At 45.0% G+C, this 15867-nt stretch overlaps 1 protein-coding gene across 2 annotated transcripts in view; it reads right to left on the bottom strand.

The window, feature by feature from the left end:
- Window positions 1-6859: 6859 nt before the first annotated feature.
- Window positions 6860-15867, bottom strand: part of LOC138249663 (zinc finger protein 585A-like) — a 67687-nt gene continuing 58679 nt past the window's right edge. Inside the window, exon 4 of one of the 2 annotated variants that reach the window (XM_069203658.1) lies at window positions 6860-12489. In XM_069203658.1, the coding sequence (XP_069059759.1) occupies window positions 10160-12489 (2330 nt within the window). In that variant the 3' untranslated portion in view covers window positions 6860-10159. The remainder of the gene's footprint in view (window positions 12490-15867) is intronic. The other variant, XM_069203750.1, reaches the window with a different exon arrangement.

The raw sequence follows: 15867 nt of genomic DNA, 5'->3' as shown, positions 1-15867 counted from the left end.
GTTACCAACTTAAGAGAATGTAAAGGGTGGCCGATCTACAGGCATTTCAAGATAGAGGCAATCCACCTTCTAAGGGACATTCTCAGCCAGGGTGACTTTATGGTTCACTTGGATCTGAGGGACGCATATCTGATGATTCCGATTTTTCCCCCTCACAAGTGTTTTTTCCAGTTCATTTGGAAACATCAGGTATGGGAATTCAAGTTTCTTCCTTTCACCCTAATGTCCGCCCCACTGTGTTTTTCGGAGCTTTGAAAACTGGTTATCGTGTGGCTCTGATCTAAGAGCTGCAGACTCAATCTGTCTGTACAACATCATTCTGATGGCAGACACCCAGCAGGTACTACTTCAGCAGACCCAGATAGCAGTGTGCCTGTTGGAGAACTCAGGCTTCCTCATAAACATGGAGAAATCGGACCGCAGTCTCAAACAACACATGGAATTTCAAGGGTTTACCATAGATTCCAACACAGCATCCTTGGAGTGACCGCCTCCAGAAGATCTCATCCATCAAGAAGGAGTTAATGAGCACGATAAGGGCACCAACAGTGTCAGTGCGCTCGACTGCCAGGACTGTGGGACTCCTCTACTCCTCCATTCAATTGATACTCCTGGAGCCCCTACATTTCAAGGCCCTTCAATGGTTAAAGATCCAGCACCTACTGAAAGGATTGTCACACACACACCGGCGATACCTTTGTCTCAGAGGGCCAGGACCGGATTGATATGCTGGCTGAACCACATAGAGGGGTGGACCAGCAGAGCAATCTTCAGATCCACGCCGGATGTAGTAATAAAATCAGATGCTAGCCACTGGGGAGCGCACTGTGGAGACAATTCCACCAGCAGGTGATGATGTCAAGAATAGTTAGTCCTGCACATCATTTGCTTGGAGCTCCTGGCAGGTTCCTTCACCATCAAAAGCCTGGCGAACGGCAGAGTCAAGAAGCTCAAGAGCATCACGTTGAAGATGCTGACAGAGATCGTCAAAGACTGGAACTACTGCCTGCCGATGGGAATCAGTGTCACAGCTGTTCATCTGCCAGGGCAGTCCAATGTGATGGCAGACTGAATTCCCAGTTCCTAAAGGATTCCAGTGACTTGCACCTTTACCCAGAGATATCTGAGCAACTGTGCTTCAGATGGGGATGCTGATCTGGGACTTGTATGCATCCAAGCTGACCCCTCGTATTCCACAATACTTAAGCTGGATACTGGAAGCAGGGGTGGCTCAAGTAGATGCCTTTCTACAAGACTGCAGCAGAGGTCTCAACCACACTTCTCACCCTTCGTGGTGATAACTAGAGTAGCGAACCGAGGCAGGGAGCAACAGGTGGAGATAATTCTGGTGACTCCACTATGGAAGTCTCAAAGTTGGTTCCCACTACTTCTAAAAATGTTATGTGACCTGGTCATGATTCAATAACACCCATAGAGCCTTCAGGTACCCAGAGGGAAACCTCATCCGATAGTAATGGACAACCTTCTGTCTCTCATGGCACGGCACATATTCTTCAACGCTGGAATGTGCAGAGACTTTCACAAAAAGCTTCCTTATTCATACAACAGTCCTGGGCAACAAACACTCACAAGAGATACAAGTCAGTGTGGGCAGCATGCTCTAGTTTGTGTGTGGGGAGACAAGTGGATCTCGATGGGGTAGATGTTGTTTTGATTTTTGAATTTTTTAGCCCAACTGGCAGAGGGGTGGGAAGGTTTACTCTACCATTAATTTCTTCAGGTCTGCAAAGTCTGCAGGGCACACTCCTATAGAAAACACCCTCGTTGGTTCAAACCCCGTCATGCACAAGCTAATGAGAGGTATCAGGTTGTCTCACCAACCGACTCCGAAGTATTCCAAAATATGGGATATTAATTAGTGTTGACACTTTTCACCTCTTGGCCTGACAATTCAGACAGATCTCCTATGCAGTTGTTTGCCTTTTTGCTAAATTATCCGCGCTCTGTCTCATCTCTTGCAAAATAGTTTCAGACATTCAAGCATTCTACGTACTGGGGGAACCTCTTACCCTGACACGGTTGTCTTCATGATCGTCTAACATACAAAGTCTAACACTTGCAAGTTCAGTAACCTTCATTTCCAGACAACCCCAAACTGTGTGATGAGGTGTTTTCAAGAATAGAAAGTGCTTCCAGAGAGCTCAAACATCGAGAAGTTACTTAATTGTTCATTTCTTTAACAAAGCCGCACGAAGCAGTATCATTCCCCACGTTAGCGAGATGCGTGATGCGTGATGCAGGAGGCCGGGGTAGATAGTTCCTGCTTTGGAACCCACTCGACTAGAAGCGCAATGTTAGCTAAAGCCATAATCCTTGGGCTAGACTGGGAGATATCCTGGGGGCAGCCGACTGAGCCTCAGATTTTACTTTCAAACATTTCTGTTTCAAGCCTATTAATGAAATGGCTACATTGGTGTCAAGTAAGCTGCAAACTAGCATAATCTGAGCCTCCCGTCCTGAGATACAATGAAACATTTCCTAGCAATCGTAACCGTATTTCTCCTGGAAAGGGAGTGCATTTCGAAACCCACCTGAGGATTTGTAGCTACAAGTTTAACTGAATGTTTGGGTGTAATACTGTCAGGGGTGTGGAATTTATTAAAATATCTACTTGTCCAGGGGACAGGTTGCTTCTCAAATCTACTTGTCCTGTAAAAAGATCTACTTGTCCCTTTGGTGCCATGTAGTGTGGCGACAAATTATGGCAGAAATTAATAGCCTCTCTGATTATGCCAGGGCTACTACTATAGTAGGGCTTGAATACTTGGAGTTTCAATCCCTACTGTAGAAATTTCCTTATTTTGCCACCTTTCTGCAGATCTGCATACTGGGGCTGGAGGAAGCAGTAAGCAATAGTTCCAGGGCTGGAATGCCTTTGAGTCTGCAAACCTACTAACCTGCATGTTTTAAAGATTTTTACCAGCTTCTCTCTAATATTTTCCCATAATAAGAAAGGTTGGACATTTACTCCTGACAATGGCAGAATTAGAACTTCTTCCAGGGTTGGGAAGAAAGTGGCTGGAGGGAAAATGAACTTGCAAATGCTCAATAGATTTTCACATGAGCAAATCTACACATCGTATTTACCCACGCTAAAATACAGTTCACAAATATTTTATAGGGGTACGACATATACCATGGGTGCACTTTTGTGACTTTCTTTAAGAATTTGGGGCCACAAGTAGGTAGGTTCAGATTTGTGACCTGCAAATTGCGAGTCGCAAATCCGAATGTAGGATGGTGTCCTTGACACCATCTGTGATTCGCAAGGGCTTCGCAAATGCCCACATCATGAATAATCATGAGGTGGGTCGCAATTTGCGACCCCCTCACGAATGGTGGCCTGCTGGAGACAGCAGACCACCATGTCTGTGACTGCTTTTCAATAAAGCAGTTTTTTTTGTAATGCAGCCCGTTTTCCTTAAAGGAAAAAGAGATGCATAACAAAAACGAAAAATGAAACGTTTTCGTTTCATTTTTTCAGAGCAGGCAGTGGTCCACAGGACCACTGCTTGCTCTGAAAAAATGTTTACAGTGACATTCACAATGGGGAAGGGGTTCCATGGGGATCCCTTCCCTTTTGCGAAAGTGTTAGCACCCATTTGAAATGGGTGCAAACTGCGATTGGTTTGCGCCTGCGTTCGCGGTCACAAAACAATCCTACATTGCACTGCGAGTCGCAATTAGGAAGGGAACACCCCTTACTAATTGCGAGTCGCAAACCCGTTTTGTGATTCGGTAACCAGGTTACTGAATCGCAAAACTGGGTTTGTGCATCGCAATGTGCTTTTTGCACGTCGCAAACAGCGAAAGTCGCTGTTTGCGACATGCAAAAAGCTACCTACGTGTGGGTCTTGGTCCCTAATTAGGTCTGGTGTTAACGAAGACATTTTGTTCTTATTAAACTTCTATTTCTCTCTCTTTCGGCTGGCTTTACTGTGAGTGATCGCATTCTGCTCTTCCACAAGGAGCATATTGCCACACAAAGTAGTTTTGTTCAGTGTCAGGAACTACAGTGGCAATCAGTGACGTAACGAAACTGGAGGGTGCCCCTTTGCAAAGAACATGGAGGAGCCCCCTCTCCAGACTCACTCAGGGCAGGTGCTGTGCTGACGGGGCCCCCTGGAGGGCGGCTGCAGGGCCTTTGTTATGCTGCTGGTGGCAACGTGTGCTTGAGGAGTTCAAAAACGTTTTGGGGTGGTTTTGCCAATGTTTGTTACAATGTTGAGGGCCTGGTAGCTCCCACAACAATAAAGTGTTACAAAAGCCATGTCAAAACAAGACACGCATTGATGAAACTAAAAGACTTATAAAAATATGTCAGATCAGTTGGCTTTGTCAGTGTTTGTTTATTTTCATGCTTCCCATAATCGTGTTGAAAATGGTTACACTGATTTTCCATTCGAAATATTTTTGGGAAATACTAGCATGCATCAACACATTTTACTAAATTACACTTCATTTGCATATAATCAGAGAGCATTCTGGGAGCATTATACTTAGCCTCTTAGCCTAAACTTTTCAAACATGTGTGAACACGTTTTTTTTTTTTTGTACTGGAACCAACGTCAGTAGTGAAGTGTGACCTTAAAACATTTATTTACAGCACGCACCCTAATAATGAAGGCTTTCAAATAATGAACCTTAAATACAAGTTCGAACAGCATTATCCTTTGGAAACACATGACCTCAACTGCAGAGTTCAACTCTCTGTAAACAGGCAGCCAAAGGGTTTGTGGTGCAGGGGGTTGGGCCTACTTGTCCCAAGGACAAAGTAAACATAAAAACTTGTTGCCCTTGACCCCAAACAAGATGTCCTGGGCGTCGGTCTTCACAGAAGAATCTTCAATCTGCTACTTCTTCTTTCAGTTTTAGAGGAGAGATCTTGAAACCCCGCTGCGAAGGCCTCAGGAAGAGCTCCATTTGAGCACAGATTTCTCAAGCAAAGAAAGAGGAGGAAGGACTATATTCAGGCTGTTTTCTATAGTCACTAGGGTTATGATTGGACTGTTTGTGTCATGTGGTTATAGTTCTTGACACATGCCTTCTGGGTAATGTAGTTGAATGGCTGCTGTGAGACAACAGCATAGAAAGTTAAAACATAATCCTCACCTTCGAGTCCTTGATAGAATTGAAACTTTCTGTTACAACTTCTAGGATTTTTTCAATATCTCTGGCAGCAAGGTCCCGGCTCAGCAACAATGTATCTCGAAAGCCTAGCAATGACACTTTGGATCTTGGTAGCTTGGAAATGGTCGCCATGAGTCACAACCCTCAAAATCACCATGGCTTCATAAGACATGTAGCTTACTACACTGTTCTCTGGTGTGTTTCAGTGCATCTGGCAGAGACCGAAAACCACAAAACAGCTTTAAGACTCGGCATGCACTGCCGGCCTTTCCTTCTGCAATCACCAGCTCAGAATTTGGAGAAGTCTGCTCACCAGCTCAATCGTTTAAGTATAGGCTACAGATACAGAAACCTTTTCTAAGGAAAGTTCCTTTTTGTGATGAAGTGTTTCCTGTAAAAGTTCAAAAGAAACATCAAAGCCAGGCTGCTCACAGAGTGTTTCCATGGATGTAGTAGGTAAGAGATCTTCCTAGCGGAACCCTGTGCCTAATCAGTACTCCTAATAATCACCAAATGTCAGTGACAAAGTCGTGACCTCAATCAGCAACTGCTTCCCGAAAGGCTTCAGGCTTGTGAGGCAAAGCTCCTCTGTTAGAAAGCCTATCTGTGCAGTCTTCTATCTATAAGAGGCTTGACCTGCATGTGCTTGCTATGATGCTCTGGTGTACGGCTGCAAGAGCAGGCTGAAGAATGCCGACGACGAGGGAATACTGGAATGAGAGTTCAATGTTCTACAGGAAGCCATGAAATATGTATTTTCTCTTTCTCCTAAGGCTTCTGGCATCAACTCTCACAACTGACATATTGTAATATCAGGCTGATTGTTCAGATAGCACATACAGTCAGGATGTGGCTCTGTGATGGATGTGGGTTCTTCAAAGAAGCACAAGGCTTGAAGCTAGATGATTTTATGGAAGACCATCCTCCAAAATAGTAATTTCTGTGATAATACCCAAAACAAGGATTACGCTTCAAAGCAGTCACTGAGGACATGGAAAGGAAACAGCTGACAGCGCTCACAGTAGTCTAGCTCTCGCAGCCTGCAGTGGCCGTACGATGGAGGTACGGATGCAGCACTGACGCCAAGGAGTACCATCAGCACTGCCGAAGGATTCATAGCTGAATACTTCAGGATATAATCTGCCCCAAGAAGTAACAGCAAAACACACCTAAACAAAGAAGGATGAATACTAGTTTGCTTGTTGTGAAGACTTCACACAAAACTAGCGGCCAAAGGCTCCATATCAGACAAGGACCCTGCGGGATCCCAGGAAGATCTGAAGTTGCCACTGGAGGAAGCTGCTTCAACCCCTGAAGCCCTCCCTGAAAATCTGTGAGGTGGTGGAGCACTCTTGTGGGAAGCCCTAGCTAGCACCCCAAGAGTTGAAAAGTCCCACCATATCTCTTCACTAGTTTTCCATACTGCGGGGGTCCCACACATTGGTGTAACTATTCAGTGTTTTTGAATCTCAATGAGGACTGCGTGATAGAGAACTGTGTGGCTATACCTGCGTGATGCTGATCTACGGGTTAAACAAACGGGGGTTTAGGGTACCTCTGAAAAGACTCTAGGGAGAACAGGTGCTGGTGGAACTTAGTGCGAAATCAGACTGAGGGGCAAGTGAATGCAGTAAACAAAGGCACCCTGTATAAGTGGGTTCACCACAAATGTATGTAGAAAAGCAGCAAAAACAAGACAAAACATGTTCAGAATCAGAAAATGTTTATTAAGTAAATATTAAAAAACATTCACTTGGTTTATTTCTTTTATTTTTTTACTAATAAGGAAAACCAGACAACTACAGAAATAAGATCCAATGGTGAGGACGTGTAGCTGGTTTGGGGGAGCCCATTCGGCTTCACTAGAGACCATGTAAGCTCGAGCACCCCTTTGAAATGCCCACAAGGCTGGCTGAAGACAGGGCCACAACACTAGGGGACAGACACGATCGGAGAGGTTAAGTGCTGGACAGCTACCTCAGGAAGAGATACAGAGAGCTGTGCATACAGACAGGGAAGGGTAGTAAAAACGTGGACACAGGATGGGGTGGGAAGGCTGAAACAAAGTGACCAATAGGGAAGGGATATAACAGAGGCAGAAAGATAGAGCCACAAAAGAGAAAGCACAAAAAAGGACAGACACAAAAAGGTGATCACCACAGATAAAAAGCAATCTTCGGGATATACTGGCACACCCCGGTGGGAGAAGAGCCAAAGAAAGTGAGAAAAGCTAATTCCAGGTTATGAAAAGTGTCTCCTTTGAGAACAGCATTTACAAAAGCCAAGTGCAGAGAGCTCAACGGAAGGGGGCATGCGGCACAGAAGTGAAACTAACAACAAAAGCCACTAAACAGGGAGCACCTGGGAGAGCCAGATGGCATATAAGCGATGGGCAACAAGCCTACCCATGGGACAAAGCAGGAAAAAGGATTGGAAGGCACATGGATGTGGGGATACGGGTGAAAAGTGGGGATACGGGTGAGAAGTGGGGATACGGGTGAGAAGTGGGGATATGGGTGAGATGTGGGGATACGGGTGAGAAGTAGAGATACGGGTGAGAAGTAGAGATACGGGTGAGAAGTGGAGATACGGGTGAGAAGTGGAGATACGGGTGAGAAGTGGAGATACGGGTGAGAAGTAGGACGGGGCTGATAACAGTAGAGCATAAAAGATGGAAGAACTTGGATACAAGAGTAACCTAACATGAAAGCACTAACAGAAAAGGATGACACCAACTAAGTGGGAAGGAAAAAACAATTAAAGCAGAAAAGGGCAAAGCACTGGTTGGAAGAAGGGGGTGGAGTTCAAAAACACCAGGCAGAAACAGAGATGCAAAGGGCCACGCATGAAGGGCAAGAAGGGGCGATACAGGAAGAAAGGGAAAGAAAAATATCCATCAGGGATGAGGAGTTTGGAGTTCCGAAGAGTTTCTTAAATAAAAAAGAACTTCTGCAGATTGCTCACACAAGAAAGAGTGCCAGCCACGATCCTTACATGCATTAAGAAAAGAACAACAAACATAATTGGGTGTTCCAAAACAAACATCTTTTATCACTCTGTAGTATCAAAAACATTCTAAAAATATTGCCATTAGAGTTTTCATTTTCATTTTTAACAAAACTATGTGGATTTATATGCACCATATAATCACTGTAAATATGCCTTTCAAATTGACCTGGATTAAAAGTTAGGCGCTCTCTAAGTGAACGGAATCTGTGGCCCAACAGGATCAACAATTTGGATCCAGGGTGGGGACAAGACGGGTCCAAACGTAATACAATAACGTCCACACCTCAGGGATGAAACCATTATTACAAGAGCTGTGAAATCCTACATAACTACGACACCATATTCAACCATAATTCACGTTCTCAAATCTACGCTGAAGAAATATCTTCTGAATTTGCTCCACGCCTGCATTTTCAACTCAATCATACGCTCACTAAATAGTATTCAATAACATTCGCACCAAATACAGAGGCGGGCACAAACAAACATTAGAAACTCAGAAGAGGGCAGTTTGAGTTTAGAACAGAGTGCACTCAGGACAGCTAAATTTCCTTCGCCTCTATATATGTTGAGGTGGTTAGGGCAATACATCAAATGCAGCTGTTCAGTTATTACAGAATCTTTTGGTAGCACGGTAAAGCTACAACAAGTTGTATTCATTTTTATCTCTCAGGTACCTTGTTAAGGGAATCATTGGCCTATGTACCCAAAACCGGACATTATTACATTCAACGTGCAAATGGATTGAGATGTTTTCATGAGTTTCTGAATGGAGGACTTCAACAGTGTTTGTGGTCAAAGCATTTTTATGGGATACACACATTTCCGTTGCCTTTTACAGGTCTGCTGTGGGACATCCTTATTAATAATTAAGAAACCAAATTTAAAGTTTGAACAAAACCAAAGTATGTGGGGGCAGTAGAACCCTTGCAGAGTTCAGTAAAAGACACTGATCATGGTGGCTTGTAGGACTGAAGTGAATCCAAGGTACGGTCACTGTGAGATAAGTGTGGGTTTGAGAGTTTCCCTCTGCCTTGGGGTCACTTGAAAATAAATGGTGAATATGTAAGCTCTGGTTAGAAAGACCAATATCTCTAGGGAGTTTAAGAGATCAATTTCCATTTTGCTCCATTTTTGTCCACTCAGCAGTTGCATGTTTGAAAGAAATTGAGGTCAGTTGAATTATACGGTAACAAAAAGGCTCTGAATAAGTCTGAATACGTTTCACAGCACATGGGGCCTCTCAGTATCAGTTGTGGGATGATCTAGTATTCCTTCCTAGTTCTGTTTCCTCATAGTTTTAAAGTTGACTTCTGATGCCCTCGCGGTTACTCCTTGCTGACTTTCACAGAACTACTGAGGAGCAGCTTTCTGTCTCAGTGTCTTCCCTGTTAGCATCATGGATTCTTTGGTGTTTCTCAAACCCAACTTCTGCTGACATTCAGGGTGAGGTAAGGACCCCTTTTTCATACTGTTCTCAGCACATATGTATGGTGTGTACTTGAGTAAGCTTTCCGATAAAACCGACAAACATTACTGGCAAGTAAAGCTTATCCCACAAGCGCTGCATTCAAAGTGTTGGTCTTCTTCATGCGGGTCTTGGGGTTCAGGAAGCTCTACCTGAAAGATAAAGCTCCGCAAAAGCAATGCCCCCCTTTTCTCTACTTTGTTCAGTTCAACTCTAAAGCCATCTCCTGAGATACGTATTCTGTTGCTCTAAATAACACGTTCCTGAGAAGTAAACTCTCCCACACACCACATGTATATTGTTGGTTTTCCTTACAATTTTCCTGAAGTTGGTCAAGGTCTGTAAAGCTCTAGTCACATTCAATGTTAGTCAAAGGTCAACTTTCCTTTAGTAAGATTTCTGATAGTTTAGAACATTTTTCAGATAAGTAAACTTTCTCCCATCCCCCCTGCATGTACAATTTTGTCCTTCAGCTTGTACTCCTGGAGTTTTTCAACAACTGTGTCTCTAATCACACTCATCAATTAAAGGTTAATTTTCGGTTGTGTCCTTAGTACACAAATGAAGGCCCTCTCTGAAATAAAACTTCTGATGTTTGAGATAACTTTTCTGATAAGTAAACTTTCTCCCACACCCCCCACATGTACAATTTTGTCCGTCTTGCTTTTCCTGTTGTTTTTCAAGATTTGTAACACTCTGGCCAAGGTCAGAGTCAGTCAAAGGTTCGTTTTCTGCCCTGTTCTTAGTACACAAATAAACACCCTTCCTCAAATAAGACTCCTGATGTTTAAGAAAGCTTTTGTGATAAGTGAACTTTCTCCCACACCCCACGCATGTACAGTTTTGTCCGTCTTCTTGCTTTTCTTGAGGATTTTCAAGGTCTGTAAATCTCTGATCATATTCACTCTTATTTAAAGGTCCATGTTCCACGCTGTTCTTAGCACACAAATAAAGGCCCTCTCTGGAGTACGCTTCCTGATGCTTTAGGAAGCTTTCCCGATTAGTAAACGTTTGCCCACATCCCCTGCACGTACAATGCTGTTCCTGCTCTTGCTTTTCAGGATTCTGCCCAATATCCATCTTATTGGTAAAGCTCTGGTCACCTTCAGTAGCAGCAAAGGATTCAGCTACGGTTTTGTACTCACCACACATATATAGCCCCTTCCTCAGGTAAGCTTTCAGATGCTTTTGAAAGCTTTTCTGATAAGTGAACTTTCTCCCACACCCCACGCATGTACAGTTTTGTCCGTCTTCTTGCTTTTCTTGAGGATTTTCAAGGTCTGTAAATCTCTGATCACATTCACTCTCATTCAAAGGTCCATGTTCCACGCTGTTCTTGGCACACAAATAAAGGCCCTCTCTGGAGTAAGCCTCTTGATGCTTAAGGAAGCTTTCCGGGCTAGTAAACATTTGCCCACACCCCCTGCACGTACAATGCTGTTCCTTCTCTTGCTTTTTATGATTCTGCCCAATATCCATCTTATCAGTAAAGCTCTGGTCACCTTCAGTAGCAGCGAAGGATTCAGCTTCGGTTTTGTGCTGACCACACATATAAAGCCCCTTCCTTAGGTAAGCTTTCAGATGCTTTAAATAACTTTTCTGATAAGTGAACTTTCTCCCACACCCACGGCATGTATAGGGCCCTTCCTTAAGAGTTTCTTGGACTTGTTCAATATCGATGGAGCCCTGTTCACAAACGCAAGCTTTCTGATGGTTCAGAAAACTTTTCCGATACATGAATTTTCTCCCACACCCACTGCATGTAAAATGTTCTTCTTCCTCATTCTTTTGTTGGCATATTTGAAGATCCACCACACCAGTACCTTTCTGGTCGCAGTCAGTAGAATTAAAGGGGGTCTTTTCCTTCCCTTGTTCAGTACCCAAATAATGCCCGTGTCTCAAATGCTTTTCCTGGTGTTTTTTAAGACATACTTTTTTACAAAAGCTCTTGCCACACTCCAAGCAGGTATGGCGTTTCCTTTGGATTTTCTCACCACAGTGAATTTTCTGGTGGCACAATAAATATCCCTTTTGAATAAATACCTTTCCACACTCTTCACATGTAAAGGGTTTGGCACTGCTATGAATTTTCTGGTGAGTGAGAAGATGTTGCTTGGTCCTGAAGATCTTGTTGCAGCGACTGCAAGAGAAGGTACATGATTCCTCTTGACACTTCAGACCTGCGTGAAGACTCTGCTCATTTACTAAAGGCTGTGTCTGGATAAAACTCCCTCCAGACTCCTGCAGTCTCTCTTGGCACCTCTCGCCCTTCGGAATACTTTGGTGTGTCGCCACATGCTCTGTTTGACTAAAGTTACTTTCACATTTCTGTGTTTCTTGATGGGCTTGTAACTCTTCCTTTTGCACAAAGACTTCTCCACACCAAGTACATGAAAGCAACGGATTTCTCATTTGGGTTTCTGAATTTATTAAATGTTGTACCCCAAGTGTACCACTTTCATCAGTCTCGAGATCTCTGACCAGCTTCAAAGCGGTGTTGATTTTCTGGTGCTTTAGAACTCTTTTATAAGAAGTGAAACATTCCCCACATTCTGTGCATATAAAGGATATTTTGGTTTTGTTTTCTTTGAACTGAATTTGCAAGCTTGTTTCTGTAGCATTAACAGCACTTGGTGTTGAACTGGTCTTGCCTTTGTGTACTTTGAGGTGGTACTCGAGGCGTCCGAATCGCTCAAATGTTTTCTCACACTCTGTACAAGAGAAGCGTCCACCTTTCTTGTGTACTTTACAATGTTTTAGAAGATCTGGGTAACTTTCAAACTCATGGTCACATAACACACAAGCAAAGACCGTTGCCTTTGCGCAGTTCTCGCTCTCCTCACAAGTGTCTTGGCGGTAAGCTGTAAAACGAAACGAAAAACATTAGTAATCTTCACATAATATTAAATAAAAGGGACTTGGCAGAAGGGGACAGAAGTACAGGAAGACGGACAGGTGAACATCTGCCACAAACAAGGAACTTCATCAGTTTGTGCTCATCAGTCTTCATTAATAGCTACACTTCACCTTCTTCTTTTCTTGTTGAGGTCTCGGAGTGTGTCTTGGATGATAAGCCAATTTCCGTCCAAGTGTTTCACTTACTAAGAACCTAATCTGACCTGGCAGCAGCAGTTGGGTCTCAGTTCCACGCACGAGTCCTTGGGACACAAGTGGGCACACAGGAAACACCACCAAACCGTGGGAGGGGGGAAGTTGTAGCATACATTATTTTGTAAATGAAAGGCTAATTATAATTGAGGCTGATCATTCACCTGTGGCATGAGGAAGAGAGAGACATCTATTACTTTCCTTTCCAGGTGAGTTGCTTTGCATACAGAGCCTTCCGGCTTACAATCTGCAACAGAATCGCGAAACCTGGACTTTTGTGAAAAGTCCACTTTTTTGTTTTTTAAAAGACCCCGTGAATTTTACTAAACTGTTGCTGCGCTCCTGCTTTTATGGTCTCTGCACTGCTGGTGCAGTAGAGAGAGGTCTGCAGCAGGGAGGAGAGGTGCTGCAAGTCTGTAGCCTGACAGAGGTGAAAGCTGGGTCTCGAAGGGTGGGGTGTCTGTCTCCCTCGCACCTCCAACAAGACAAGAGCCACAGTACACATGCTGACTGGGTCTTCTTACAAACAGAGCACATCGGCCTGCAAACAACACTGCAGATGTTCCTGTTCCCCTCAGGTAAAATGAATTTATTACTTTGTAAACTTACCCACTAACTAGCAGCCCCACTAGTAATTTTAAGCACCTTTCTGTAAGAATGTCATCTCAGGAGGCATCAGAAAGTATCTATTTAACCCTGCTTGATAAGCATTCTGATGTGTGGTTCTGGCATGCAAGGAGAACACAAGTTTACTATTTCATGCAAAGCCACACCAGGGAAAAGCAGGCCCCATGAGATGCAGCACTTTGGCCCACATCTATGCTGAATTTACCCTAGTTTTCTGTTGCGCAATCCTACACGGTAAAAGACTGGCAGTTGTCCCTTGGAGAAACTTCTAGCTCATTGCTGTACTTTTCTGCTCAAATATAAGGAACAAGAAAGTACTTTAATATGATATGAAATTTGTAGAGAAGGGATGTTAACTGAAAACTGGCATCATGGTCCTGGATGGAGTGCAGCTGAAGCCAAATAACCAGTATAGAAAACCTACTTTTTAGGTTTTCTCTTGAATTGAATATGGACTAGCCCCCCTCTGGCTGACATCACCCAAATGCGTATCTAAGAAAGCAAGCTGGTTCACCACCGAACTCCAAGAATCAAAGTGTACCTGCAGATGTTTAGAAAGAAAATGGAGGAACACCAAAACCAGTGAAGACCTTGCCTCCTTCAGAGCCGAAACTACCACCCACCACTGAAAAATCAAGAACGCAAGGAAGGACGCACTCCGGGAGCGCATCAACTCCTTCGCACACAACTCTAAGGAACTCTTCTCAGTCATCAGCGAGTTCATAGATCCCCTCCTCCGAAGCCACCAACATCCCCGTCACAGGACCTCTGCGACAAACTTGCCACCTTTTTCCACTACAAGATCCAGGACATCCACAACAGCTTCCTTCCAGAAAATCCTGGCACCGGAACCTGTGACCGACCCACCCACAACATCCACAGCTGGTCCACACTCACCATGGAGAAAACAGTCAGCATTATGAACAGCACCCACTCTGGAGCCCCTACGGACCCCTGCCACACCACATATACATCAGAGCCAGTGCATCCATCGCCCGAGCTCTGGAACACAATGACCTGCTCCATCAACACTGGCACCTTCCACGAGGACTGGAAACACACCGAAATACGCCCTATCCTGAAGAAACGTTCGGCCGACCCATCAGAACTAAAGAATTTCCGGCCCATCTCGCTGCTACCCTACGAAGCCAAAGTACTGGAGAAAGCAATCAACGCACAATTACAGGATATCATAGACGCCAACAACTCCCTGAACAGCTCCCAGTCCAGCTTCCGCAGCAACCACAGAAGGGAGACAGCCCTCCTGGCAGCCACTGACGACATCCGATTACTCCTAGAGCGCATCCACACCACAGCACTCATACTCCTCGACCTCTCAGCAGTATTCAACACGGGCCCCCCACAGCACTCTGTGCACCAGACTCAACGACATAGGAATCCGCGGAAGAGCCCTGGAACGGATCCACTCCTTCCTCTCCGGGAGGACAGAGGGTCAGACTCCCGCCCAACACTTCCAGACCCATAGGAGTCAACCGCAGAGTTCCCCAAGGATACTCACTGAGTCCCACACTGTTCAGTGAATACATGGCCACTCTTGCAGCCATAGTCAGAAGCCACAGGATGAACATTGTGTCATATGCCGATGACACACAACTCATCATTTCCCTCATTGAAGACCCGGACACAGCCAAAAGGAACTTCCACTCAGGAATGGAAGCTGTCGCCACCTGGATGAGAGAAAGCTGCCTCATGCTCAGCTCCGACAAGACTGAGCTCATCATCTTCGGACACACCACCTCAGCTTGGGACGACTCCTGGTGGCCCACAACCCTCAGCGCCCCCCCCTGCACCGACTGAGCACGCCCGCAACCTAGGTATCATCCTCAACTCCTCCCTATCCATGACCCACCAGTTAAACTCAGTCGCCTCCTCCTGCTGGCATACACTCCCCAAACTTCAGAAGATCGTTAGATGGATTCCGTAAGACTGATGCAGGACAGTCACCCATGCCTTAGTCACTAGCAAGCTCGATTATGGCAACACCCTCTACGCTGGCACCTCGACTAAAAACATCAAAAAACTACAACTCATGCAGAACGCCACCATCAGGCTCAACCTGGACCTCCCACGCTGAGAACACATCTCCCAACACCTGAGGACCCTCCACTGGCTCCCGGTCGAGAAACGAATCACCTTCAAGCTACTCACCCACACGTACAAGGCCATACACAACGCAGGACCAGCCTACCTGAACCACTGCATCTCCTTCCACACCCCGCCAAATCCCTCTGCTTTGCCCAGATGGCCCTGGCCACCATCCCCCGCATTCGTAAAACCACCACCGGAGGATGATCCTTCAGCTACATCGCAGCAAAGAGCTGGAACAACGTCCCCCTGCACCTCAGACAAAGCCCACTGCTCACCATCTTCAGGAAGAACATAAAGACGTGGCTCTTCGAATGAGGCCCCTTCCCCCAGCATCTTGAGATCCTCAGGGGGGAGTAGCCATGCGTTACAAAAACTGACTGATTGACCGTCTGTCC

The sequence above is a fragment of the Pleurodeles waltl genome, chromosome 1_1 (assembly GCF_031143425.1).
Source record: "Pleurodeles waltl isolate 20211129_DDA chromosome 1_1, aPleWal1.hap1.20221129, whole genome shotgun sequence".
Taxonomy (NCBI): Eukaryota; Metazoa; Chordata; class Amphibia; order Caudata; family Salamandridae; genus Pleurodeles; species Pleurodeles waltl.
Note: the sequence above shows the minus strand (reverse complement) of the source record. Positions and strands in the feature narration are given on the sequence as shown.